The sequence below is a fragment of the Natrix helvetica genome, assembly GCF_964273705.1.
Source record: "Natrix helvetica genome assembly, chromosome: 1".
Lineage (NCBI taxonomy): Eukaryota > Metazoa > Chordata > Lepidosauria > Squamata > Natricidae > Natrix > Natrix helvetica.
This window is the reverse complement of record NC_138548.1, coordinates 339,319,709-339,346,002: the sequence shown is the minus strand read 5'-3', so window position 1 is coordinate 339,346,002 and position 26,294 is coordinate 339,319,709. Positions and strand designations below refer to the sequence as shown.

Here is a 26,294-nt window from a genome sequence, read left to right as displayed (position 1 = left end):
TGGTTAAGTCTAAGATAGTTGTTCTCTTTAAGTGTACCGCATCTAGCAGTTAAATATATCCCCAAATATTTAACCTTATTTGTAACTTGAATCTCCAAAGTTTCTGCCAATTCTTCCTTTTGTCTCGATGATATATTCTTTGTCAGAATCTTCGTTTTATCTTTATTTATTTTCAAGCCTGCTATTTTTCCATATTCCTCTATTCCTTCTATCAATTTGGATGCAGTTTCTAATGGATCCTCAAGAATAAAAACCAGATCATCTGCAAATGCTGGTAATTTATATTATTTTTTTTAAATTTTTCATTCCTTTTATTTCTTTCTCTTCTCTAATCTTTCTATTTAAAACTTCTAATGTTAAGACAAAAAGTAAAGGTGATAGTGGGCAGCCTTGCCTAATTCCTCTCCTTATTTCGATCGAATCTGTCAGTTCTCCATTTATCATTATCTTTGCTGTTCGTTTGTGGTATATGGTTTGTATGGCTTGGGTAAATTTCTTACCAAAATTCATCTGTTCCCAGTTGTAGAAACATAAAATGACAGTTCACATTGTCAAATGCTTTCTGTGCGTCTAAAAACATCAAGGCCAGTTGTTTTTCAGGATGCGCCTCATAGTACTCCAAAGTGTCCAAAATTATTCTCATATTATCTTTGATTTGTCTCTTTGGTAAAAACCCATTTTGATCAGGGTGGATAAAACTGTTTAGGTATTTTTTAAATCGTTCTGCTAATATCGAAGCAAATAGCTTATAATCTGAGTTTAACAAGGAGATGGGTCTGTAGTTCTTGATTTGTGATAAATCAGCCTCCTCTTTTGGCAGAAGTGTAATATATGCTTCTAACCATGATTTGGGTACCCTGTTCTCAGACATCACCTCATTCGTAACTTATAATAGTGGGAGGGACAACAATTCCTGTAGTGTCTTGTAAAATTCTACTGGTAAGCCGTCTGGGCCTGGGGCCTTTCCGTTATTTTGTTTCTTAAGTGCTTCAGTTAGCTCCATCATAGTTATGCCTTCTAATATTGTTTCAGTTTCTTTGGGTATCTAGGGGAGATTGGCTTCCTGTAGATATTATTTAATTCCTCCCTCTTCTATATTCTCTTGTTCATACAGTTTACCATAATAGTCTTGTATAATTTTCTTTTTCTCAACATTTCCATAGTGGATTTGCCCTTGATCCTCTCTTAATTGCAATATTTTCTTTGATTCTCTCTCTTTTTTCAATTCATATGCCAACCATCTACCTAGTTTGTTTGCATTTTCAAAGTAGTTGTTTGGCACCTCTAATTTTTTGTGCCAATTCCTCCTTTTCCAATAGATCCATTTTGTGCTTATTTATGTCCATTTTTATTTTAATGTCTTTTTTTGTGGGGATTTCTGTAACTCTTTTTCAAGAGCATTATAGTCATTCTGTAAATCTTTAAAAGTTTGTCTTTTCTTTATGTTTCTCTTTCTTGTATAGTTTATTATTAAACCTCTGGTGAAGGCCTTCATTGTATCCCAAAGGTTATGCAACGATGTATCTTCGTTTCTATTTTCTTTAAAGAAGAATGCCAATTTTTTTTCCATTTTCTGAACAAAGTCTTTCTCTTCTCTAAACAAATTTATATGGATGACGAGGGAAGAATCTTGATGGTGGAAATTATGGACAACTCGAAGAAAATACTTTTAATTGCATTATACGCCCCGAACGACAAACAAGATGAATTCTACAGAAAAGTACATAGGAAAATAATTTAATTGGACTATACTGATATTTGCATGATGGGAGACTTTAATGGAATTGTAGATCAAAATCTGGACTATAAAACAGGAAACACTACAAAGATAAATAGGAAACTGCTACCTAAAGCCTTTTTTAAAATGACAGATGAAATAAATCTTAAAGATGTTTGGAGAGAAAGAAATGCTACCAAAAAACAATACACTTTCTATTCAAATAGACACTTATCATACTCCAGAACTGACATGATGTGGGCTACAATGGAACTGAGTTGTAATATGAGGAACTTGAAATTGAAACAAGTACTTGGGCAGATCACAATCCAATTACAATTAAATAGCAACGACAAAGAAGGAGATCTAGATGGACATTAAATAATACGATTTTAAAAGAGAAGGATTTTGTATAGAAAGTGGAAAAAGAATTGGCTTTTTTCTTTAAAGAAAATAGAAAGGTACATTGATGCAGAACTTCTGGGATACAATGATGGCTTATACTAGAAGTTTGATAATAGACTATACAAGAAAGAGAAACATAAAGAAAAGACAACTTCTTAAAGGTTTAGAGAATGATTACAAGGCCCTTGAAAAAGAGTTACAGAAGTCTCCACAAAAAAGGATATTAAAATAAAAATTGATATAAATAAGCACAAAATGGATCTATTGGAAAAGGGGGAATTAGCACAAAAAATTAGAGGTGCTAAACAGAACTATTTTGAAAATGCTAATAAACCAGGCAGATGGTTGGCGTACAAATTGAAAAAAGAGAGAGAATAAAAAAAATATTGCAATTAAAAAATAATCAAGGGCAGATTTGCTACAGAATGGTAGAGAAGAAGAAAATTATACAAGATTACTAGGGTAAGCTGTATGAACAAGATAATTTAGATGAGGGAGGAGTTAAACAATATCTACAAGAAACCAATATTCCCCAGATACCCAAAGAAATGGAAACAATATTAGAAAGTAGAATAAACATGATGGAATTAACTGAAGCACTTAAAAAACAAAATAATGGCAAGGCTCCAGGCCCAGGTGGGCTGCCTGCAGAATTCTATAAGACTTTTCAAGATTTGTTGTCCATTCCATTACTGGAAGTTTTGAATGAGGTGATGTCAGAGAGTAAGATACCCAAATCATGATCAGAGGCATATATTACGCTCCTACCCAAAGAGGAGGTTGATTTATTACAAATTAAGAATTATAGACCCATCTCCTTGCTGAATTCAGACGATAAGTTATTTGCTTTGATACTAGCAGAAAGACTTAAAAATATTTAAATGGGTTTATTCATCCCGATCAAAATGGATTTCTACCAAAAAGACAAATCAAAGATGAGGATAATTTTGAATACATTGGAATATTATGAGGCACACCTAGAAAAACAAATGGCTTTGATCTTTTTAGATGCCCAGAAAGCATTTGACAATGTGAATTGGCAATTTATGTTCTTACAATTGGAACAGATGAATTTTGGCAAGAAATTTACACAAGCCATTCAAACCATATACCATAAACAAACAGCAAAGATAATGATAAATTCTGGAGAATTGACAGATTCCATTGAAAATAAAGAAAGGTACAAGACAAGGCCTTCTTTCTATCACCTTTATTTTTTGTTTTAATACTAGAAGTATTAAATAAAAAAATCAGAGAAGAAAAAGAAATAAAAGAAATGAAAATCAAAAAAGAAGAATATAAACTACAAGCATTTGCAGATGACTTGGTTTTTATTCTTGAGTATCCACTTGAAACGGCACCCAAATTGATTGAGTGAGTAGAGGAATATGGGAATGTACCCGGTTTGAAAATAAATAAAGACAAAACGAAAATTTTGACAAAGAATATAACATCGAGACAAAAGGAAGAATTGGCTGAAGCATTGGAGATCCAAGTTACAAACGAGATTAAATATTTAGGGATATGCTTAACTGCAAGATGTAGCACTCTTAAATAGAACAATTATTATAAACTTAAGCAACAGATTGCATCTGGTCTAATGAAATGGGAAAATTTACAATTATCAATAATAGGGAGAATTTCTACAATGAAAGTGAACATTTTACCTAGAATTTTATATCTGTTCCAGACAATTACAATTAGACTAGGGAAAAATTATTTTGATGAATTAAATAAAATAGTATTGAAGTTCATTTGGCAGGGGGGAAAGGCAAGAATAAAATTAAAGTTGTTACAAGATGCTAGAACAAGAGGCATGGGCCTACCCAATTGGGAACTATATCAAGCTAGGCAACTAGCTTGATGTGGGTTAAGGAGTGGATAACACTAAGGAATTCCAGACTACTGACTTGAGAAGGACATGACCTATTGTTGGGTTGGCATGCTTTTTTTATGGTATAAAGGTACTAAAACACAGCGTTATTTTAGAAGACATTACTTAAGGGAGGCTTTTTTATTGAATTGGGAGAAGATTAAAAAGCAATTTTACTTAAAAATTCCAGTCTGGCTATCAACTATTGAAGCTTTTTCTTATCAAATAATATAAAAAAAGGAACAAACGGTTAGATATGGTGAAATTTTGAATGCAAAGGGTAAACTTAAATCTATGCAAGAGCTGAAACAGGAAGGAATTGAAAGGAATTGGTTTTCATACGTGCAAATACAATCTAAATATGATAAAGACTGTAAAATGGAAGGTTTCTATGATAAAAAAACCTGAGTTAAATAAAATCTTGACAGGTACGGATGAAAAAGTAATTAAAAAACTATATGAACATTTACTAGAGGTTAAACTAAAAGAAGAACAAGTTAAAGAACTTATGATAGCTTGGGGGAAAAATTTTGGACCTGGGATTGAATTAGAGAAATGGGAGAAATTGTGGTCCCAAAATTATAAAATGACAATGTCAACAGCTTATAAGGAAAATTTGTATAAGATGTTTTACAGGTGGCATCTACCCCCAACGACAATAGCAAGAATGTTCAAGAACAAATCCGAAAAGTGTTGGAAATGTCATCAGACACTGGGGTCATACTATCACATGTGGTGGACTTGCACAGAAGCTAAAAGGTATTGGACTAAAATCCATACGTGGTTGGAGAAAATGACACAGAAACGCATGGACTTTAAACCAGAGACGTTTTTATTGGGTATTATACCAGATACATAAGATTTGGGACTTGTTTTATCAAGGGATACAATTACCATAATTTTGAATTGTAATAATAAAATGTGCTAGGAGATATTATAAAGACATATTACTCTTATACAGACTGTATAGATTTATAATAATGTAACGCAATATTGGTATATATATGAATTGAATATATAGATTGTATCAATTTATAACAAAGTAATGGAATATTGGTATATATATGAACTAAATATTTAGAACATCTTGTTTAAAATGAAGAAATAATAATTGTAGAATATATGAGACACAATGATGAAGATGTATTTATATACATTTGATAAGATATTTTATGATTTTACATAAAATAAAAGTAATGATACACAAATATAAAATGTTGGTGATTCTTTTTTTTTCTTATATACTGTAAGAAATATCAGAATAAGATAGATGATACTATAAAGATATGTTATTATTTAATAGATTTATAATGATGTAACAAATAGTTAGCATACATATGAATTTAACATTTAGAATTCATGTTGAAAAGGAAGAAATTATAACACAGCATTATATGAATATATGATTTACAATGATAAACGTACTAAGTTATATTGGGTTGATAACTATTGATTTTTATATGCAACCGAAAGCGGTGACACACAAACAATTGTGGCCAAATGAGCTGTCTGTCATTTCAGCAGCCTAATGGCTGACTCAAAGTTGCTGACAAAGGGGTTTTTGCCCGGATCCCCAGAAGCTTTGTGGGTGTCTCTGGGATCAGCAGGATATACCCCTACCTATCACCCTCTCTACGGGACGGTTTAGGTCCGATTGGACCATCCAGCAATCTGAATTCAACGGCGATCTCGCGAGTCCGGAAAAGTCCGTTGTTTCACAGCAACATCAAGCCACTCCTCTCCTCGCGTGTGGATCATCTTATGAACAGTAAGAGCACTGCTTGTACTGAAGCCCTTTCTACACTCCATGCATTTGTATGGCCTTTCCCCTGTATGGATCCTCTTATGGATAGTAAGGGCACTGCTTGTACTGAAGCCCTTTCCACACGCCAGGCATTTAAATGGCCTTTCCCCTGTGTGGATCCTCTTATGGACGGTAAGGGTACTGCTTGTACTGAAGCCCTTTCCACACTCCATGCATTTGAATGGATTCTCTCCTGTGTGGATCCTTTGATGGGAAGTAAGACTGTGGCTCTGACCAAAAGACTTTCCGCACTCCATGCATTTGAATGCCTTCTCCTCTGTGTGGATCCTTTGATGGGAAGTAAGATGATGGATCTGACAAAAAGACTTTCCACACTCCATGCATTTAAATGGCTTCTCCCCTGTGTGGATCCTTTTATGGATGGTAAGGGCACTGCTTATTGTGAAGCCCTTTCCACACTCCGTGCATTTAAATGGCTTCTCGCCTGTGTGGATCCTTTTATGGACAGTAAGGGCACTGCTTATTCTGAAGCCCTTTCCACACTCCATGCATTTATATGGTTTCTCCCCTGTGTGGCTCCGTTTATGAAAAATGAGGCCACTGGAGTAGCTGAAGCTCTTTCCACACTCCATGCATTTGTATGGTTTCTCCGCTGTGTGGAACTTTTGATGGGTTATAAGAAAATACTTTATCCTGAAGCTCTTTCCACACTCCTTGCATGTGAAAGGCTTCTCCCCTGTGTGGATCCTTTGATGGCATTTAAGCAAATTGCTTCTTCTGAAGCTCTTTCCACACTCCATGCATTTAAAAGGCTTTTCCCCTTTGTGGATCATTTTATGGACGTTAAAGGCACTGCTTGTACTGAAGCCCTTTCCACACACCAGACATTTAAATGGCCTATCCCCTGTGTGGATCCTCTTATGGACAGTAAGGGCACTGCTTGTACTGAAGCCCTTTCCACACTCCATGCATTTGACTAGATTCTCCCCTGTGTGGATCCTTTGATGGGAAGTAAGACTGTGGCTCTGACCAAAAGACTTTCCACACTCCATGCATTTGAATGCCTTCTCCCCTGTGTGGATCCTTTGATGGGAAGTAAGATGATGGCTCTGACAAAAAGACTTTCCACACTCCAGGCATTTAAATGGCTTCTCCCCTGTGTGGATCCTCTTATGGACGGTAAGGGCACTATTTGTCTTGAAGCCCTTTCCACACTCCATGCATTTAAATGGCTTCTCCCCTGTGTGGATCCTTTTATGGATGGTAAGGGCACTGCTTATACTCGAGCCCTTTCCACACTCCATGCAAATGAGGCCACTGGGGTGGCTGAAGCTCTTTCCACACTCCATGCATTTAAATGCCTTTTCCCCTCTGTGGATTCTTTGATGGGATGTAAGATTACTCTCTTTGTTGAAGCTCTTTCCAGAATCTATGCATTTATATTGTGCATCACATGTGACAATTCTGTTATGTCTCACAAGGGATGCAGTCTTATGGAATCCCGAACCGTAGTCCGTGTACTTATATGGCTTCTCCTTGTGGTTTCTTTCCTGATCAGTCAAAGTCTTCCTTTCACAGAAGCTCTTTCCATTCTCCAGATTCTCCCCGATGGGAAGATTTTTTTGTGACCCATTTTCCTGAGAAAATGGGATAGTCCAATTGTAATTTTTTCCATTGTCTTTGCATATACAATCTCGGCTTTTGGATGTGGATGGATAGTGTTCATTTACCTCTAATGTGTCTTTGGATAGTTTCCCCATATATTTCTTCTGTATTTTTCTCCCTTTCTCAAGAAGCTCCTGCATGTGAGCCTCAATGGAAGATGAGCTTTCCTTATTCCAATTACTTGAGGGGTTTCTCTCCAGCCTGTGGAATTCCATTTGAATTGCAGGCTTCTCCATTACGTCTCCATGCCTGGATCCTTGGAATGATTCCCTTGACTCTTCATTGTCTTGCTCATTATCACCTTCAAGGGGAAAGGGAAATAAACAAGGTTAAAGGAAAAGACCAATCAGTCGGAAGTCATCATTATTGCCTTCTGAAACTTATCAGACTCTAAGACATAGCATGTTTGATTGCTTACAATGATATAAATGATAATTCCCATGTTAATAAAGCCTAAAAGATTTAAGAAAAGCAGACATTCTTTTTCTTTATAATCATCCATAGATACTCAAATCCCAACAAGGGTCAGCTCTGACTTAATGAAAAATCAGAGGAAACATCCAAAGTTATATTGCGAGAAAACCTAACATTTATTGGAAAGGTACCAATTCAGGGGTGGGATTCAATTTTTTTTACTACCAGTTCTGTGGGCGTGGTTTGGTGGGCATGGCCTGGTGGGTGTGGCAGGGGAAGGATGCTGTAAAATCTCAATTCCCATCCCATTCCAGGGGAAGGTTACTGCAAACTCCCCATTCCCTTCTGATAAGCTGGGATTCGGGAGGCAGAGAATAGATGGGGGCTGGGCCAGTCAGAGGTGCTATTTACCGGTTCTCCGAACTACTCAAAATTTCCGCTACTAGTTCTCCAGAAATGGGCGGAACCTGCTGAATACCACCTGTGCGCCTATTCCAACAGAGACCTACAAGAACTAAATCTCCCTTTGAAACTCATTTTCAACCTCCTCTTTTTCTTCTTACACAAAACATGTTTCACTTGCATTTTGTTTTTCATTTGCCAAAAATCACATGATTGAAGGGGGGAAAATACTAGTGTTCTTCTATTAAGCTTAAGCTGCATGTTTGCAATGGGAAACCGTCACCATTTCGCCCCTAATCCTAAGGCGCAGGATAGAAATCAAACAGAAGTAGGTAACCCACTTAAATGAATGACAAGGCCTCATAGCAATAGCACTTATATATCGCTTTACAGCCCTCTCTAAGCAGTTTTCAGAGTCAGCATATTGCCCCAGAAAATCTCGGTCCTCATTTTACTAACCTCAGAAGGATGGAAGGCTAAGTCAACCTTCAGCCTGGTGGGATTCTTACTGCCAAATTGCAGGCAGCCGGCAGGCAGCAGAAGTAGCCTGCAGTACTGCATTCTAACCACTGCGCCATCACGGCTTCACAGGACTGATATGGAATTATATGGGCCAAAAAAGCTGAGATGTGCAATGGAGTTTAACTTTACATCAAGACAAGGAATGACTTTGCCACTGACATGTTTAAATAGAAATAGAAAATACATCAGATGTGAAATGACACAGGATGCATCTAAAGAGAACACCACGGATCTATTTCCTTCCTAGTAGCAGGATAACAATGTATTTCTACCTGCTTCCTCCCCAGAGATGACATCAATTTGAGATTTTTTAAATGAAAAACAGCCAGAGGTATCCAACTACAAAAAGTCTTTCTGAAGTCTCTGACTGCAGAGTAGGAAACACCCTTACCAAGAGAGGCCACGTTCCTGTAATTTTCCATCATGACTTCCCAATGCAGAGCTTTTTGGCCAGGATCCAGCCGAGACCATTCCTCCTCGGAGAAATACACAGCCACCTCCTCGAAGGAGACAAGGCCCTCCTGATTGGGAAAGAGAGTACACAGAAGGCCCAGGAGGAATTGTTAAAAAAAAGGTCCTATCACTTATAAATTCCCAAAGCAAAGCTATGCACTAAAGTAAATCACTCTGCTAGGTAGCATTCCAGGGTTTATGTGAGAAAACAGACAGAGAAAAGGTTTGGATTGAAGAAATATTTTGGGTAGTGTTATGCCACAACATATACGTTTATACTGTTGTTGCTCTCTTGCTCCATCTAGTGGCCGGACAGAGAAACACACCCCAAGTATATTATTTTGGAGCCTATTCCACTCATCTGCCAATCAGCCTGCCTCTCAAACCAAGAGCATGATGGGAAGCCTGAATCCTTAAGGTCTTGCAAAAAAATAAAGTGGAACCACAACTGATGACCTTTTTCTATCGATCCACAATAGAAAGCGTCCTCACTCATTGCACTACGGTGTGCTATGCTGGCTTGACAGCCGCGGATAGAAAGACTTTACAGAGGGTGGGGAGCACAGCACAAAATATCATGGGGTAGGCGACATTGCTAGGGCTCCCTGCCTTAGGAGAGCGAAGAAAATCCTCAGGGAGGACTCACACCCTGGTCAGCCCTTCTTTCCTCTCCTACCATCGGGTCGGAGATATAGAAGCATAGTCAGCCGCACAAACAGGCTGACGAACAGTTTTTATCCGTGGGCTGTCTGAGTCCTGAATGAAAAATAACATTACAACAACAGTATGGGAAAAAGTGAAAGGAAAACACTACTTGGAAATACCAAGATGGCTTTCAACAATGGGAGGTTTGACACATCCGAATATTAGGAATATGACAAACATTATTAGATACAAAGATATTTTATCAGAAAGGGGAGAACTAAAGCAGAAAAAAAGAACTAGAAGAACAAGGGATTGATATAGGCTGTTTACACAAATGCAAATACAATCAAGATATGAAAATAGTTTTAATCTGGGAAGCTCAGAATTGGATAAGATACTTATGGGAACACATGAAAAAATGATTAAGAAACTATATAGTTATTTACTTAGAATTAAATTAGAGGAAGAAGAAGTAAAAGAAACAATGATAGCATGGGCAAAAAACTTTGGTTACACGATAGAATTAGAAAAATAGCAACAACTATGGGAAAGGAAGTGTAAACCAACAATGGCAACAGCATATTAAGAAAATTTGTATAAAATGTTTTATAGATGGCACATGCCACCCGAAAGGGAGAGATTAGAAAGAGGAAGAGGAGAGGAGAATGGGTGTTGATACTTACCTGATACACTTATTCTCACTGCCGGTGGAGACAGCAGTCACGTAGGGTTAGCTCCGTCTAGTAACTAATAGGGCTGAGTCTACAGATTAAAAACCATCCTTCTTGCTGCTCTTCCCCAGCTTTAGGCGAAGACAACTGTAGACTGACGTGTAGGTGATATGGAGAAGTAGAAAAAAGGAAAACCAAACAACAGAAAAAAAGGGAAGACCTAAACCCATCAAGGATGAAACCAGACCGGAAGAGGGTGGGGGTGACTGCTGTCTCCACCTGTGGTGAGAATGAGCGTATCAGGTAAGTACCAACACCCATTCTCCACAATTAGTGGAGGAAGCAGTCACGTAGGGACATACCCAAGCAAGTCCCTAATTAAGGGCGGGATCGGGTCCCTGTGGAAGTGGAGTCCAAGGAATGGACTTGCTGTAAAACCCTCCTTCCAAAGGCCGCTTCAGCCGAAGCAAACCGGTCTATCTTGTAATGACGGATAAAGGAAATAGGAGCCATGGTGGAAGAGGAGACTTTAGAACCCAGGGAAGCTGGCTGAAAAGAGACTAGCAAGACTTCAGAAGGCCTGAACGTAGATGAACGTTTGATATAAATACGTAAAGCCCTGTAAACGTCTAGGGAATGCCACGTTTTTCTAACCCATGAGAAGGATTGGGACAAAAATTAGGAAGAATTAACTTCTGAATCTTATGAAAGGATGAGTTAACTTTGGGCGTAAATGCCGGAGCTAGACGGAGAACGACCCTATCTGCATGAAATATACAAAGGTCGCTTCTAATTGACAGAGCTGTGATTTCGGAGATTCGTCTTGCCAACGTCACTGCGATCAGGAAACAGACCTGGATCGAGCCTTGTGAGAGGGACAGTCTGTGTAGCGGAATGCGCCACAGAGGTGTTACTGATAAAGTCATTAAGTCCCCGAACCATGGTAGGCGGGACCAATGTGGCCCAGGAGGAGAATTTCTGCCTCGTCTAGCATTTTCTGTATCGCCCTCTGTATTAGTGGCAGAGAAGGAAATGCGTATACAAGGCCTGGGGGCCATGGGCACCGCAGAGCGTTCACCTCCTTCGCTCCCAGGTATGCATACCTGGTGATGTACCGCGGAAGGACATTTCCCCCTTGGGGGAAGAGGTCGAGTACCAGTCTGCTGTATCTGCGGGATAGTTTCTGGAAGAGGTTAGATGAGATGCTCCACTCGCCCTGCTCGACCTGATTTCGACTTAGCCAGTCAGCCTGAATGTTGTCGACACCCGAGATGTGTCCGCCCTGAGGGAGAGAAGATGGGCTTCCACCCAAAACCCTAACAGCCACGGATCTCTAATTAGTGGTTCGGACCTGGTGTCCCCTTGTCAATTTACATGCGCCTTCGTGGTGATGTTGTCCGTGAGGACTAGGACATGGGTGTTGCGCACTGTGTTTTGGAACCACTGAAGGACTAGATGGATGGCCGGCAGTTTCAGCCAATTGATGATGTTGGCAAGATCGGCTTGTGACCACAATCCCTGAGCCATCCCTGACTGAAGGTGGGCCCCTCACCCCATCAGGCTGGCATCAGTGGTGAGAGTTAGATGAACTGGCTCTTGAAAGAGAGTCCCTTGAGTGAATGCCAGGGAAAGCCACCACTCCAGGGACTTTTTCACGTGTGGGGGGTGCAAACCTGTTGCAGTGAGCGGCTGATGTCCCACTTCTGGTACAGTAACAGGTACCACTGCAGGCAACGGCTGTGGAGGCGCGCCCATGGCACAATGGAGAAGCAGGACACCATTTTCCCCGAGAGGCGAGACAACTGAAAAAGTTGGGCTCTGCGACGTCACCGGATTGTCATTCCCCTGTACTTGAACTGAAGAAACTGCATGTGTTCGCGGAGGATGGGAATATGAAGATACGCCTCCATGAAGTCTACCGAGGAGAGGAAACGCCCTTGCGGACGGTCTCCAGAATGGACTGCAGGCAGTGCATCTTCAACCGTCAATAAATTCAAGATTTTCAGATCCAGAATTGGTTTCCATCCCCCCGAGGCCTTTGGAACCACAAACAGCCGGGAGTAAAACCCCTGACATTCCTGGCCCTTGGGAACAGCTTGGATGGCCCTGATCTGAAGAAGATGGCAAATAGCCTGTTCCACCAACTATCTCTTGAGACGGCCCAGAGACACTGGGCAAGGGATGAAATGCCTCGGCGAATGGAGAAAAATTACAGGGTCAGACTCCATCTGATGGTCTGCAAGACCCAAGCATGTGTTATTATATCCTCCCATTGGTCGGCAAACACAGTCAGTCAAGCCCCCTATCAGGAGATCCTCCAGACCAGGGGTGGCGAACACGCGGCTCGCGAGCCGCATGCGGCTCCCGGCCAAAATAAATGAGGCTCTTTGCCTCTTATCATTATTTAGTATACTGTGGCTCGGATCGCGCGCTCCCTTTCGGAAGCTGGGGAGGTCCTTTGCAGGCAGCTAGAACGGGCCGCCTGCAAAGGACTTCCCCAGACTTGCTTTGAGGAGCACGGGGCGACTGAGGCTAGTTGTGAAGCCCCAAAGCCCCCACCGCCACCGGAAGAACTGCTGCCACCTCCTCCTCATCCTCCTCTAACAGGCAGCACTGCCGGATTTGCCGCCCGGCGCTGCGGCTGAGATGAAGCCGCCAAAGCTCCAGCCGGCATCTCCGCGCGTGGCAGCGGCGCCTCCCCTCCGCTCGGAGCAGCTGAGCTCAGTCAGCGCTGGGTTACCCCTGCCCCCTCCTCCTCCTCCGCCGTGCTTTTGAGGAGCCATGAGGCTGCAGGAGCCAGTAGGAAGGCGGGGGGGGGGAGCAGGGGAAAAAAAGCCTCATGGCTCCTCAAAAGCACGGAGGAGGGGGAGGGGGCAGAGGTAACCCAGCGCTGAGCTCAGGAGCAAATCTGGTGATAATGTTGGAGGAGGAGGAGGAGGAGGTAGCAGCAGTTATTCTGGTGGCAACTCGTACTCGTCGGCATCTTCAGCAGAAGCCCTGCCCACAATGAAGAAAGCAAAGATGGAGCAGATCCACGCAGATGACGTCGCTGCGACATGACTGGAGGAGGAATTCTGGGAGTTGAAGTCCACAAGTGTTAAAGCTGTCAGGTTTGAAGACCTCTGCATTTTTTTTCTAGGGGTGGAAGGGTCTTGTAACTTGACAGCTTTAAGACTTCCATGCTTCAAATGCCAGAGTTCCTGAGCCAACAGGACTGGAGGATAAATTCTGGGAGTTGAAGTCCACAAGTGTTAAAGCTGTCAGGTTTGAAGACCCCTGGGGTTTTTTTTCCCTAAAGGGTTAGGGGTGCAAGGGTCTTGTAACTTGACAGCTTTAAGAGTTGCGTGCTTCAAATGCCAGAGTTTCTGAGCCAACATTTTGGTTGCTAAGCAGGAGCGTTGTTAAGTGATACTGATATTATATAACACTTTGAATTAAGCGGGTACCTTGAAGAAACATAACTTTGAGTTTCAAATAATACTGATTTCGTTGTTGTCTTAGGTGACATCTGTGAAAAAAATTCGGGTGCTCAGGCATGAAAATGTGCCGCTCAAACACTATACTTTTCTGCTCACATCGAAAAAAAATTAGAGGGAACATTGCTTCCGGGTCTGTTTTGGCAGGTCACTGCGTGGTGTGGCTCTCTGACTCTCACAGTTTAAAATTTTGGCTCTTTTGTCGAACTTGTTCGCCACCCCTGCTCCAGACAGTCACTTCTGACATCTGTAAGATCAATTGAATCCCCCTCTAAAGGATTTCCTAGGAGGATATCGTTGGAAGATCCTATTGGACCTATCCTGCTGTTGGTTGGATCCCTGCCTAGAGAGTGACTGATGCTGCAGACAGGAGTTGGAGAAACTCCTGTCCTGCCCTTGAAAGGGCTGGCGTCTACAGAAGGTAGAAGAATTTCTTTTGTCCGCCGTGCGGAAGGTCGATAGAAGGACCTTACAATACAATACAATACAATAGTAGAGTTGGAAGGGACCTTGGAGGTCTTCTAGTCCAACCCCCTGCCTAGGCAGGAAATCCTATACCGTTTCAGACAAATAGCGATCCAACATCTTCTTAAAGACTTCCAGTGTTGGGGCATTCACAACTTCTGGAGGCAAGCTGTTCCACTGATTAATTGTTCTAACTGTCAGGAAATTTCTCCTCAGTTCTAAGTTGCTTCTCTCCTTGATTAGTTTCCACCCATTGCTTCTTGTTCTACCCTCAGGTGCCTTGGAGAATAGTTTGACTCCCTCTTCTTTGTGGCAACCCCTGAGATATTGGAACAAAGCTATCATGTCTTCCCTAGTCCTTCTTTCTCTTAAGCTAAACATACCCAGTTCCTGCAACCGTTCTTCATATGTTTTAGTCTCCAGTCCCCTAATCATCTTTGTTGCTCTTCTCTGCACTCTTTCTAGAGTCTCCACATCTTTTACATTGTGGCGACCAGAACTGAATGCAGTATTCCAAGTGTGCCCTTACCAAGGCATTATAAAGTGGTATTAACACTTCACGTGATCTTGATTCTATACCTCTGTTGATGCAGCCTAGGACTGTGTTGGCTTTTTTGGCAGCTGCTGCTCACTGCTGGCTCATATTTAAATGGTTGTCCACTAGGACTCCAAGATCCCTTTCACAGTTACTACTACTGAGCAAGGTACCACCTATTCTGTACCTGTGCATTCCATTTTTGTTGCCTAAATGTAGAACCTTACTCTTTTCACCATTGAATTTCATTTTATTAGATAGTGCACAATGTTCAAGTTTGTCAAGATCCTTCTGTATCTTAAGCCTATCTTCTGGAGTGTTGGCTATTCCTGCCAGCTTGGTGTCATCTGCAAATTTGATGAGTTCCCCATTTATTCCCTCATCCAAATCATTGATGAAGATGTTGAAGAGTACTGGGCCTAAAACAGAGCCTTGGGGTACTCCATTGCATACTTCCCTCCATGTAGATGCAGTTCCATTGAGGACTACACGTTGAGTGCGGTTGGTCAGCCAGTTACGAATCCATCTGGTGGTGATGCTGTCTAACCCACTTTTTTCTACTTTATCTAGTAGTAGGTTATGGTCTACCTTATCAAAAGCCTTACTGAAGTCCAAGTAAACTATATCAACGGCATTCCTCTGGTCCACTAATTTTGTCACATTATCAAAGAATGCAATAAGATTAGTCTGGCATGATCTGTTTTTGACAAATCCATGTTGGCTTTTGGCTATTACTTTGTTTGCTTCTAGGTGTTAGCTAATTCGTTGCTTGATTATTTTTTCCAGAATCTTTCCAGGTATTGAGGTCAGGCTGATAGGTCTGTAGTTTCCTGGAATTAATTTTTTCCCTTTTTTGAAGATGGGAACCACATCAGCTCTTTTCCAGTCCTCTGGTTGTTCCCCGGTGTTCCAGGATCTCTGAAATATATAATTCAGTGGTTCTGAGATCTCGTCTGCTAGTTCCTTCAGAACCCTGGGGTGTAATCCATCCGGTCCTGGTGATTTGAACTCGTCTAGGGTAGACAGGTGCTCACTTACCATTTTCTTCCCTATTTCAATTTGTGTTCCTAATCTGATTTTTGTGGTGCTGCTTTTGATACGTTGGACTGTTTTATCCCTTTGTGTAAAGACAGATGCAAAACATGAGTTAAATAGTTCTGCTTTCTCCCTGTTGCTTGTCACCTTCTTGCCACTTTCTCCTAGCAATGGACCAATTGTTTCCTTAACTTTTTTTTGTTTTTAACATGTTGGAAGAAGCTTTTTTTGTTAATTTTTACTTTTGTGGCAAGCCTTTCTTTACGCTTGTCCTTTGATTCCACCAATAAGGGCTCCAAAGGAGCCTCAAACAGATTACCCCCAAAAAATGGAGATGAAGCCAGACGCCATTTATGTCTGGCATAGTAACCGCCTAGAGGTGACCGTAGAAGCAATGGCTTTTGAGGCAAAGCGAACTGTGTTAAGCGCAGCATCAGCAGAAAACTCGAGAGCTGCTTTTAGTTTGTTTAAATCCCTGTAGGCCCTAGTGTCTTTATTTGGAATCTAATCTGAAGTTGCTTTAGCCAAAGGAGAGCAGATCTGCTAAAAAAAATGAGGAAAAAGTGGAAGCCCTAATAGCCCAGGCAGAGGTCTGGTGACCTTTGACAAGCGTTTGTTCTAAACGCTTCTCCTCAGGCTTAAGCGAATCCTCAGGAGTACTGGCAACTGCATTAGGAGAAGCCAGAGCTACCACAGGCAGGTCAATGGCCGAAAGGTCGAGAGCCTTAACCAAGGCAGGCCCTACATTACCCTACATCCGGGGTAGGCTTAAAGCCAGCAATCTTCTTTGCCTTAAACAGCAAGATCGGAAAAGCGCAGGTTTGAACAACCCCACAAAGGCTGATTGGGCCCCAGATCCTTGTCCTCAGAGAGGTCAGAATCTCTGGGAGGTTGCTCATCCTCATCTTTTGCTCTGGAAGATCGAAAAGCCGAAGGATCAGCAGTATCCTTACCAGAAGAGTGTTTCTTTTTACTCTTGGATTTAGACCCCTCTGATTTAGATTTAGAACTGTGGCCAGAGGATCTCTTACGTTTGAGGCCCGCAGCTATACCCTTTTCAATTGCTGAAGAGATAATGGCAGCTACCTCAGGGGTAATAGCAGGGGTTGGTTCAAACCCCAAAAACCCTGGGGAAGAGGAAGCCTGATTTGCCACCGGAGAAGGGCCTGGATCCTCTAAGGAATCATCCTCACTTTGAGGGGAATCAAAAGCCCCTGTGCTGCCATCTATCTGAGAAGGAGAACCAGGTTCAGAAAGAGAATCCTCTGAATCAGAAGAAAGACCCACAGGAGGAGGGCTATCATAAGCAACAGGGATCACCTGGAATGGATGAGGGCTCTGTCTGCCACCTTGCTTGTCAGAAGAAGTTCTGTGAGTTGAAGGCCTAGAATGGGACTGGCCCCCTTTTTTGGCTGGCTTATGAGCCTTTGCTGGGGGCTCCTCTACTGCTCCAGTGGTTACTGCCGTTCTTTTAGAAGACTTAGCAGAGGAAGGACCAGCCACAGTGCTATCTGGAGTAGAGACCAGAGGAGAGCCCACTGCCTCCTCTCTTGCATCAGAAGCCATATTCAAGGCAAAACAAACAGCCACCCTCAAGATTAACGCTGACAGGGAGCCCTGTTACTCCAGAGCTCGTTGCAAAGGAAAAAAAAGTCTCTGATGTTCAGAGAGGCTTTTTAGCAGCCGCACAGTCGTCCCACGGCGCAGGGCAAAGCCCCAGAGTTTTTTAATCTCTCCCCTCTGCTTGGAAGGTATTAAGGATGGCAGAGGGTAATTTTAGAGTTAATTTAGAACAGTGGTAGTCAACCTTTTTCTACCTACCACCCACTAATGGATCTTTCTTGATGGAAAAATTTCCTTACCGCCCACCAGTTTTTGCGCAAGTGCAGAATATTTTTTAGAAAGGAGGGTGTTTTTTTAAAAAAGAAATGTACATACATTTATCTTTTTATTTTCTACTTTATGCATGTTTATAATGTTTTTAACTTTATAAAGTTTAATTAGAAAACAATAAAGTAAATTGAAATTAGCTTTACTAGTGATTAATGAGATCTTTGAGGCTGATGCTGCGAGACTAAATATTTGATCTCTGGTTCGATTTTCGTAAGGAACAAACGAAGGTCTCCTCTTTCGGTGCTTTTCCTTTTTATCTTCTTTTTTATCTTCCTTAGGGCTATGTACAAAAGTAAGGCTGAGCTAGTTAGCCCACTTATTATTATTAGCCAACAACAATTCTCTCCTGCCTTTTCTTTCTCCTATTTTGCAACTGCTCTGCTCCGCTTCTGCCTGTCCCTGCTATCAGTTTCTACTCGACTTCTCCTCCTCCTCCTTTCCCCACAACCCCACTCCCTTTTAGCAGTGATGATGTTACCTAGTTTGGTATTGAAATGTCTGTAAGAAAACCACCAAGCTCAGAAAGCAGCAAGGATCCCCTATCCCCCACCTCCTCTTTCTCCCTTTCATTCTCCTTTTTGTCTTTTCTGCTCCTCCCCCCCCCCAAGCTCAGAAAGCAGCAAGGATTCCACTATCCCCCACCTCCTCTTTTTCCCTTTCATTCTCCTTTTAGTCTTTTCTGCTCCTTCCCACCCCTCCCCAAACTCAGAAAGCAGCAAGGATTCCACTATCCCCCACCTCCTCTTTCTCCTTTTCATTCTCCTTTTCATTCTCCTTTTTGTCTTTTCTGCTCCTTCCCCCCCCCAAGCTCAGAAAGAGGCAAGGATTCCACTATCCCCCACCTCCTCTTTCTCCCTTTCATTCTCCTTTTTGTCTTTTCTGCTCCTCCCCCCCAAGCTCAGAAAGCAGCAAGGATCCCCTATCCCCCACCTCCTCTTTCTCCTTTTCATTCTCCTTTTCATTCTCCTTTTTGTCTTTTCTGCTCCTTCCCCCCCCCCAAGCTCAGAAAGAGGCAAGGATTCCACTATCCCCCACCTCCTCTTTCTCCCTTTCATTCTCCTTTTTGTCTTTTCTGCTCCTTCCCCACCCCACCCCCTTCTAGCACTGATGATGTTACCTAGTTTGGTAATGAAATGTCTGTAAGAAAACCACCAAGCTCAGAAAGCAGCAAGGATCCCCTATCCCCCACCTCCTCTTTCTCCCTTTCATTCTCCTTTTTGTCTTTTCTGCTCCTCCCCCCACCAAGCTCAGAAAGCAGCAAGGATCCCCTATCCCCCACCTCCTCTTTCTCCCTTTCATTCTCCTTTTTGTCTTTTCTGCTCCTTCCCCCCCCCCCCCCTTCTAGCACTTCACCAGCTCAGGCGCGACCAGAGAAGTTTCTCTTATCAGAAATGTCTTCAGTGGAGCGGTGAGGAGCTGAGGAAACTTCTCCGGTCGCGCCTGAGCTGGTGAAGCGCAGGCAAGCGCCGTCCCATCGCCAGGGAAACAGTGAGTGCGGTGAATCACGTGGTCGCTCAGATCACACGGGCGCAGCCCGACAGGAGAAGTTTCTCTTCTCAGAAATGTCTTCTCGGGCTGCGCCCGTGTGATCTGAGCAACCACGTGATTCACCTCACTGTTTCCCTGGCGATGGGACGGCGCTTCTCGCGCGCGTTAGTTCAAAAGGAGGTTTTAACCTCCGAAATCCCCACTGCCAACCTGGAATCCCAAAACGCCCACTAGTGGGCAGTAGGGACCAGGTTGACGACCCATGATTTAGAAAGTCCAATCAGAAAAAAAAAACCTTTGAAGAGAGAGAAGTCACCTACACGTCCAGCCCAGAACTGGCTGAGTCTAAAGCTGGGGAAGAGCAGCAAGGAGGATGGCTTTTAATCTCAGCCCTATTGGTTACTGGACGGAGCTAACCCTACATGACTGCTGTCTCCACCAATTGTGGAGAAAGGAGAGGGAAAGAAGAAAGGGAAAAGGAACGGAAGTAAGGGAAGGGAAGTGAGAGTAGGAGAGAGGATAGGAAGGGGAATAAGAGAGGAGGAGTGGGGGAGGGAAGGGAAGAAGAAAAGAGAAAGGAGAGGAGGAAGGAAGGAGCTGGAGAAGAGGGGAGCTTGCGAGGAAAAGGAGATGGAAGAAGAAGTAGGGTTGTTGTAAAATAAGATGGATAGATGGGGTGGAAAGGAAACAGACCAGAAAATATTGTATTTTTAAACTTTTAAATGAATTGTGATAAATGTTAAAAGATAACACATAAATATTAACAGTGCTTATGAGAATGTATATTTGTGAATACGAGAAATAAAAATAAAAGTTTTAAAAAAAAAAAAAATCTAAGAAATTAATTTCCTCTTACTTGAAGTGGAGTTTCAACCGTCCTTTCAGTTCCACCATCAGGAAGGGTCAGCTTCCTTCTATTCTTCCCTACGAGGGAGACAGAATTTACACTGCATAATTCATAATGTAGAAGTTCTATAGAAGAGAAGGCCTAGAGAAGATGAAACATCTGAGATCTCCCTGGGGAATGGGAGAGCCTTAGATTACCTCCGGTCGTGTCCATATTTGGATCCTCCCGAGAGATCCTCCTGAAAAACATTTCCGTAGATGAACTTGATGGATGCCTCCTTCCCTCAGGATCTCTGATCTCCACCATGAAGGTCTTGTAAAAGTAGGCAGGAAACAACAAAAAGAATAAATGGACAATACACATCAAAAAGTGGATTCTTCTTCTGTGAACACCCCACCAAAGCCCCGGAAGGCTATCAGTGAGGTTGGAAATTAGGAAAGGAATGACTATCACAAATAAAAGAACAAGGTCCTACAAGAATTTGAAGTATCTCCATGTATAATGAATGCCAAAGAACTCTGATTGCCATACCATGTGCACGAATCATACAAGTGGCAAGAAAATAGGGGCAGTCAGGCATAACACAGGTTATGTAGACAGTAAACACAGGGTCAATCAAAATGGACTCAAATCTCTATACACCAATGCACAGAGTATGAGGAATAAATAGGGTGAATTTGAAATTCAAGTAAAAGTGGGCAGATACGATATTGTTGTCATTACAGAAACTTGGTGGGATGAAACCGACAAATGGAACATACAGCTAGAAGGATTTAAATTATTTAAAAGAAATAGACCAAATAAAAGAGGAGATGGGGTTGCACTATATATAAGAAATAATTACCTCCCTACAGAAATAGAGCACAACAATGATGAGAACTATCTTGAATGCATTTGGGTCAACATTAAAGGTTGGGGGGCGGGAATGACATTGCCATAGGTCTAAACTACAGGCCACCCAACCAAGCAGAGGAAGTAGATGAACTTTTTGCTTGTCAGCTAACTAAGGTACGTAGGAAGCACACCACAATAGTAGTGGGGGATTTTAACTACCCTGACATCAACTGGGAAACAAAATCTGCACCAAGTGGAAGATCCAACAGGTTCCTAACAAACCTAGCAGACAACTTTGTTTCGCAAAAAGTAGAGAAGGGAACAAGGGGATCAGCCATATTGGACTTAATTCTCACTAACAGAGAGGAAATGATAGAAGGTTTTGAAGCCACCGGAACCCCTGGGGGCAAGTGACCATGCAATACTGGAATTCAACATTATGCAAACACAAGTAGTAGAACAAAGTGAAATTAGAGTCTTGGACTTTAAGAGAGATAATTTCAATAAACTTAGAGAGAGCTTGGGAAAAATTCCATGGATGAGAATCCTCAAGGGGAAAACAACTCAAGAAGCTTGGGAAATTTTGAAAAATGAGATTACAAAAGCCCAGTCTAGCACAATACCAATGAAGAAGAAAAATAACAACTCCCAAAAGAAACTAGCATGGCTGCATAAAGAACTCTCTGAAAAATTGAAAGACAAAAAAGATAAGTACAAAAAGTGGAAAGGGGGGACATAACTAAGGCAGAATATCAGCAAATAGCCCCAGCATGTAAAGATGAAGTGAGGAAAGCTAAGGCTCACAATGAAGAAAGGCTTGCCACAAAAATAAAAAATAACCCCCCAAAAAAGCTTCTTCCAACATGTTAAAAACAAGAAAAGAGTTAAGGAAACAATTGGTCCATTGCTGGGAGAACGTGGCAAGGTGAAAAGCAACAGGGAGAAAACAGAACTATTTAACTCATGTTTTGCATCTGTCTTTACACAAAGGGATAAAACAGTCCAACCTATCAAAAACAGCACCACAAAAATCAGATTAGGAACACAAGTTGAAATAGGGAAGAAAATGGTAAGTGAGCACCTGTCTACCCTAGACGAGTTCAAATCACCAGGACCGGATGGATTACACCCCAGGGTTCTGAAGGAACTGGCAGACGAGATCTCAGAACCAGTGAACTATATCTTTCAGAGATCCTGGAGCACCAGGGAACTACCAGAGGACTGGAAAAGAGCTGATGTGGTTCCCATCTTCAAAAAAGGGGAAAAAACAGATCCAGGAAACTATAGACTGATCAGCCTGACCTCAATACCAGGAAAGATTCTGGAAAAGATAATCAAGCAACGAATTAGCTAACACCTAGAAGCAAACAAAGTAATAGCCAAAAGCCAACATGGGTTTGTCAAAACAGATCATGCCAGACTAATCGTATTGCATTCTTTGACAAAGTGACAAAATTAGTGGACCAGAGGAATGCCGTCGATATAGTTTACTTGGACATCAGTAAGGCATTTGATAAGGTAGACCATAACTTACTACTAGATAAAGTAGAAGAATGTGGGTTGGACAGCATCACCACCAGATGGATTCGTAACTGGCTGACCAACCGCACTCAATGTGTTGTCCTCAATAGAACTGTATCTACATGGAGGGAGGTATGCAGTGGAGCACCCCAAGGCTCTGTTTTGGGCCCAGTACTCTTCAATATCTTCATCAATGATTTGGATGAGGGAATAAATGGGGAACTCATCAAATTTGCAGATGACACCAAGCTGGTAGGAATAGCCAACACTCCAGAAGATAAGCTAAAGATACAGAAGGATCTTGACAAACTTGAACATTGGGCATTATCTAATAAAATGAAATTCAATGGTGAAAAGAGTAAGGTTCTACATTTAGGCAACAAAAACGAAATGTACAGGTATAGTATAGGTGGTACCTTGCTCAACAGTAGTAACTGTGAAAGGGATCTTGGGAGTCCTAGTGGACAACCATTTAAATATGAGCCAGCAGTGTGCAGCAGCGGCCCAAAAAGCCAGTTCTAGACTGCATAAACAGAGGGATAGAATCAAGATCACGTGAAGTGTTAATACCACTTTATAATTCCTTAGTAAGGCCACAATTGGAATACTGCATTCAGTTTTGGTCACCACGATGTAGAAAAGATGTGGAGACTCTGGAGAGAGTGCAGAGAAGAGCAACAAAGATGATCAGGGGACTGGAGACTAAAACATATGAAGAACGGTTGCAGGAACTGAGTATGTCTAGTTTAATAGAAAGAAGGACTAGGGAAGACATGATAGCAGTGTTCCAATATCTCAGGGGTTGCCACAAAGAAGAGGGAGTCAAACCATTTTCCAAGGCACCTGTGTAAAACAAGAAGCAATGGGTGGAAACTAATCAAGGAGAGAAGCAACTTAGAACTGAGGAGAAACTTCCTGACAGTTAGAACAATTAATCAGTGGAACAGCTTGCCTCCAGAAGTTGTGAGTGCCCCAACACTGGAAGTCTTTAAGAAGATGTTGGATAGCCATTTGTCTGAAACAGTATAAGGTTTCCTGCCTAGGCAGGGGGTTGGACTAGAAGACCTCCAAGGTCCCTTCCAACTCTGCTATTGTATTATTGTATTGATAGGCATGAGTTAAGAATTCCAACCCACTGTTAGATTTAGTGCATTAGATTAGAAGGTCTCTCACCTGCCAGTCAATCCTCTCCTTCTGCTCCACCACCTGGCTCAGGAGATAACCTTCCACCAGGGCCACCGCCTGGGAGCTGGTCTCTGCTCCACACTCTCGTACCCAGCTCTCAATGTTCAGGGGCAGAAGCGCCAAGAACTGTTCCAAAACAACTAGGTCCAGTATCTGTGCTTTTGTGTGCTTTTCTGGTCTCAACCATTGACTACAAAAGGAATGGAGTTGGCTGCATAGTCCTCGGGGACCTTCATTCTCTTTGTATTGGAAGCTCTTGAACTTCCAGGGCTGAACTTCTGAAAGGCTGGTTGTCTCCTCCAGGATCTTCTGCCCAGTTCTTGCCCAGATTTCTCCATCGCTCCCAGGCTGGACACCAGGAGGGTCTTTTCCAATTCCCTCACTTCCTAAAGATTGGCCTTTCATTCTTTCTCTGTCTTGTAGTGCAATGCCAAATGGGTCTAGGGAATCTTATGGATCTCCAAACACATTTGTTTTCATAGTACCATTCATGTAGCAATAGTCAGGCAAGTCTTTCAGCCTTCATGGTCCATTTTTTTTTTGCCTCCAAATGAGGCATAGTATAAATGGTTTCCAATTTTATTGCCTCCCAGAGAGGTGGTACAAATGGTTTCCAATTTCTGTATGAGATTAAACACAAAATGGTGGGTTTTACCCCAGAACAACAATTGATGGAAAGATATATTTTTCTGAGCTAGTACAGGATTGTACACATTGAGCACTTAACCCTTGTGCAGGAATGTGTGTAAATAAATAAATGCATTTTGGATCATTATTTTAATTTCTTTTTTTCTCACAAAGTAGGGCTTGCTTTATAAAAACCTAGATCTGCATTTACCTACAAAGAAGCTTTTACCCAACACACCAAACTCTAATAGGTGAACAAACCATGAAAGTTCACTTAAAAAAATGAAATTCAAAAAAGTGACCTGCTTTTGATGTTTTCTTTTGAACTCCTGGGGATCCAACCCAATTTTAGTCTCCTGCAGCACCTAAGGAGAAGGCCGGCAGAATCTCCTGCACTTCCTCCCTTGCAACCATCTTCTTATTCCCTGCTCCAGATTTCCCCTCCAGGCTCTCCCCTTCTCCGACCTCGGAGCTTCCTCCAGGCTATGGGGGGGAGGGGCAGAGGATTCCCCCGGGACCCTCCCTCCTCTCTGGGGATTTGTTCCTGGGACAACGCGGCTCGTCCTGAGCACCGCTTCCCTCTGCCTGGCACCTGCATGAAGAGGGGCGGCAAGGGAACATGGGATCCCGGGCTCTCCCATTCCCAGGACTCCGAAGATGGAACCTGCATGAGGACTTGGCTTCTCTCCCTTCCCTCTCTAGCACCAACACCCCCTGTTCCCCCCTCCCCATTTGCACGCGGAGACTCACACACACACCGCCACATACTCTGCCCACCTGGAGTTCTCCTCCCTTCAAGACTTCCCTGCACCCACTCAAACCTCCTGCGAAGCTCAAAGGGTTAAATAGAGACGTCAGATCCAGTGAGGTCACTTCCCTCCCATTCTCCTATGGTAAATCACCTCTGGCGTCCGCCCCCGAGTGGCCGAATGGGGAATCGCACGGCGTCCTGTTCTCGTTTTAGTGGGACACACCAGTCGGATTCCTGTGTGCATGGAAGGGGCTTATGCAAAGGGTGGAAATGGTGCCTTTTCCATCAGGGCCCAGAAAGGAAGAGGTTGTTTTCCTCCCTATCCATAACCCTTCTTTATCCATTTGCTTCTGACAGAGTTACACCCACATGCCCCCTTTCACTTTTAAGAAGGGTTCCTGTAAGAAAGCTACATCCTTTTATACAGGGAGCGAAGGGGCACAGAAGAAATCGGATTCAGCCTTCTTCTTACTCAACAGATTCAAAATATAGAATTCCAAGTAAAATAGTTGGAAGGAATCTTGTGCGTTGTGTCCCTGCTCCAGCAGGAAACTCCACACCATCGCAGACCAATGCCTGTCCAATGTCTTCTTGAAAAGCTGCAGTGATAGAGCACCCAAAACCTCTGGAGTCCAGCTGTTCCACTAGTTAACTGTTCTGTCAGGAAATTTCTCTGTGACAACCCCTCATGTATTGGAAGGCTCCTCTTACGTCATCCCTTGTTCTTCTCTCTGTTAGAACCCAGTTCCTGCAACTGTTCATGCTTTAATCTCCTAATCATCTTCTTTGATGTTCTTTGCGATATTTCTAGAGTGCCCGCTGTTGAGCCAGATATTTCCTCTTCCATAGAAGTACTTTTATTTTCCTGCCTGTTTAAAAGCTGAACTGCATAATTTTGGATAGGGCCCAGTGTTCAAATCTGTTGAGATCCTTCTGGACCTTGAGCCTATCTTCTAAAGCGTTGGCTATTCACTCTAGCTTGGTATTTGTCCCCAAATTTGTTGAGTTTCCTTCTATTTCCCCCAACTACATTGCTAATTAAGATTTTGGAGAGAACTGTGTCTCAGGCAGAACCCTGGGGTAACCCACTGTTTGCTTCCCTCCC

At 42.4% G+C, this 26,294-nt stretch overlaps 1 protein-coding gene across 1 annotated transcript; it reads right to left on the bottom strand.

The window, feature by feature from the left end:
- Positions 1-3,884: 3,884 nt before the first annotated feature.
- LOC309383411 (uncharacterized protein) lies at positions 3,885-24,358 on the bottom strand. The gene is made up of 5 exons (XM_081935934.1): positions 23,800-24,358; positions 20,469-20,583; positions 20,281-20,348; positions 9,155-9,284; positions 3,885-7,726 (listed from the first exon to the last, which is right to left on the bottom strand). The coding sequence occupies exons 1-5, from the start codon at positions 24,214-24,216 to the stop codon at positions 5,673-5,675; spliced, it is 2,784 nt and encodes a 927-aa protein (XP_081792060.1). The 5' UTR covers positions 24,217-24,358; the 3' UTR covers positions 3,885-5,672.
- Positions 24,359-26,294: the final 1,936 nt, after the last annotated feature.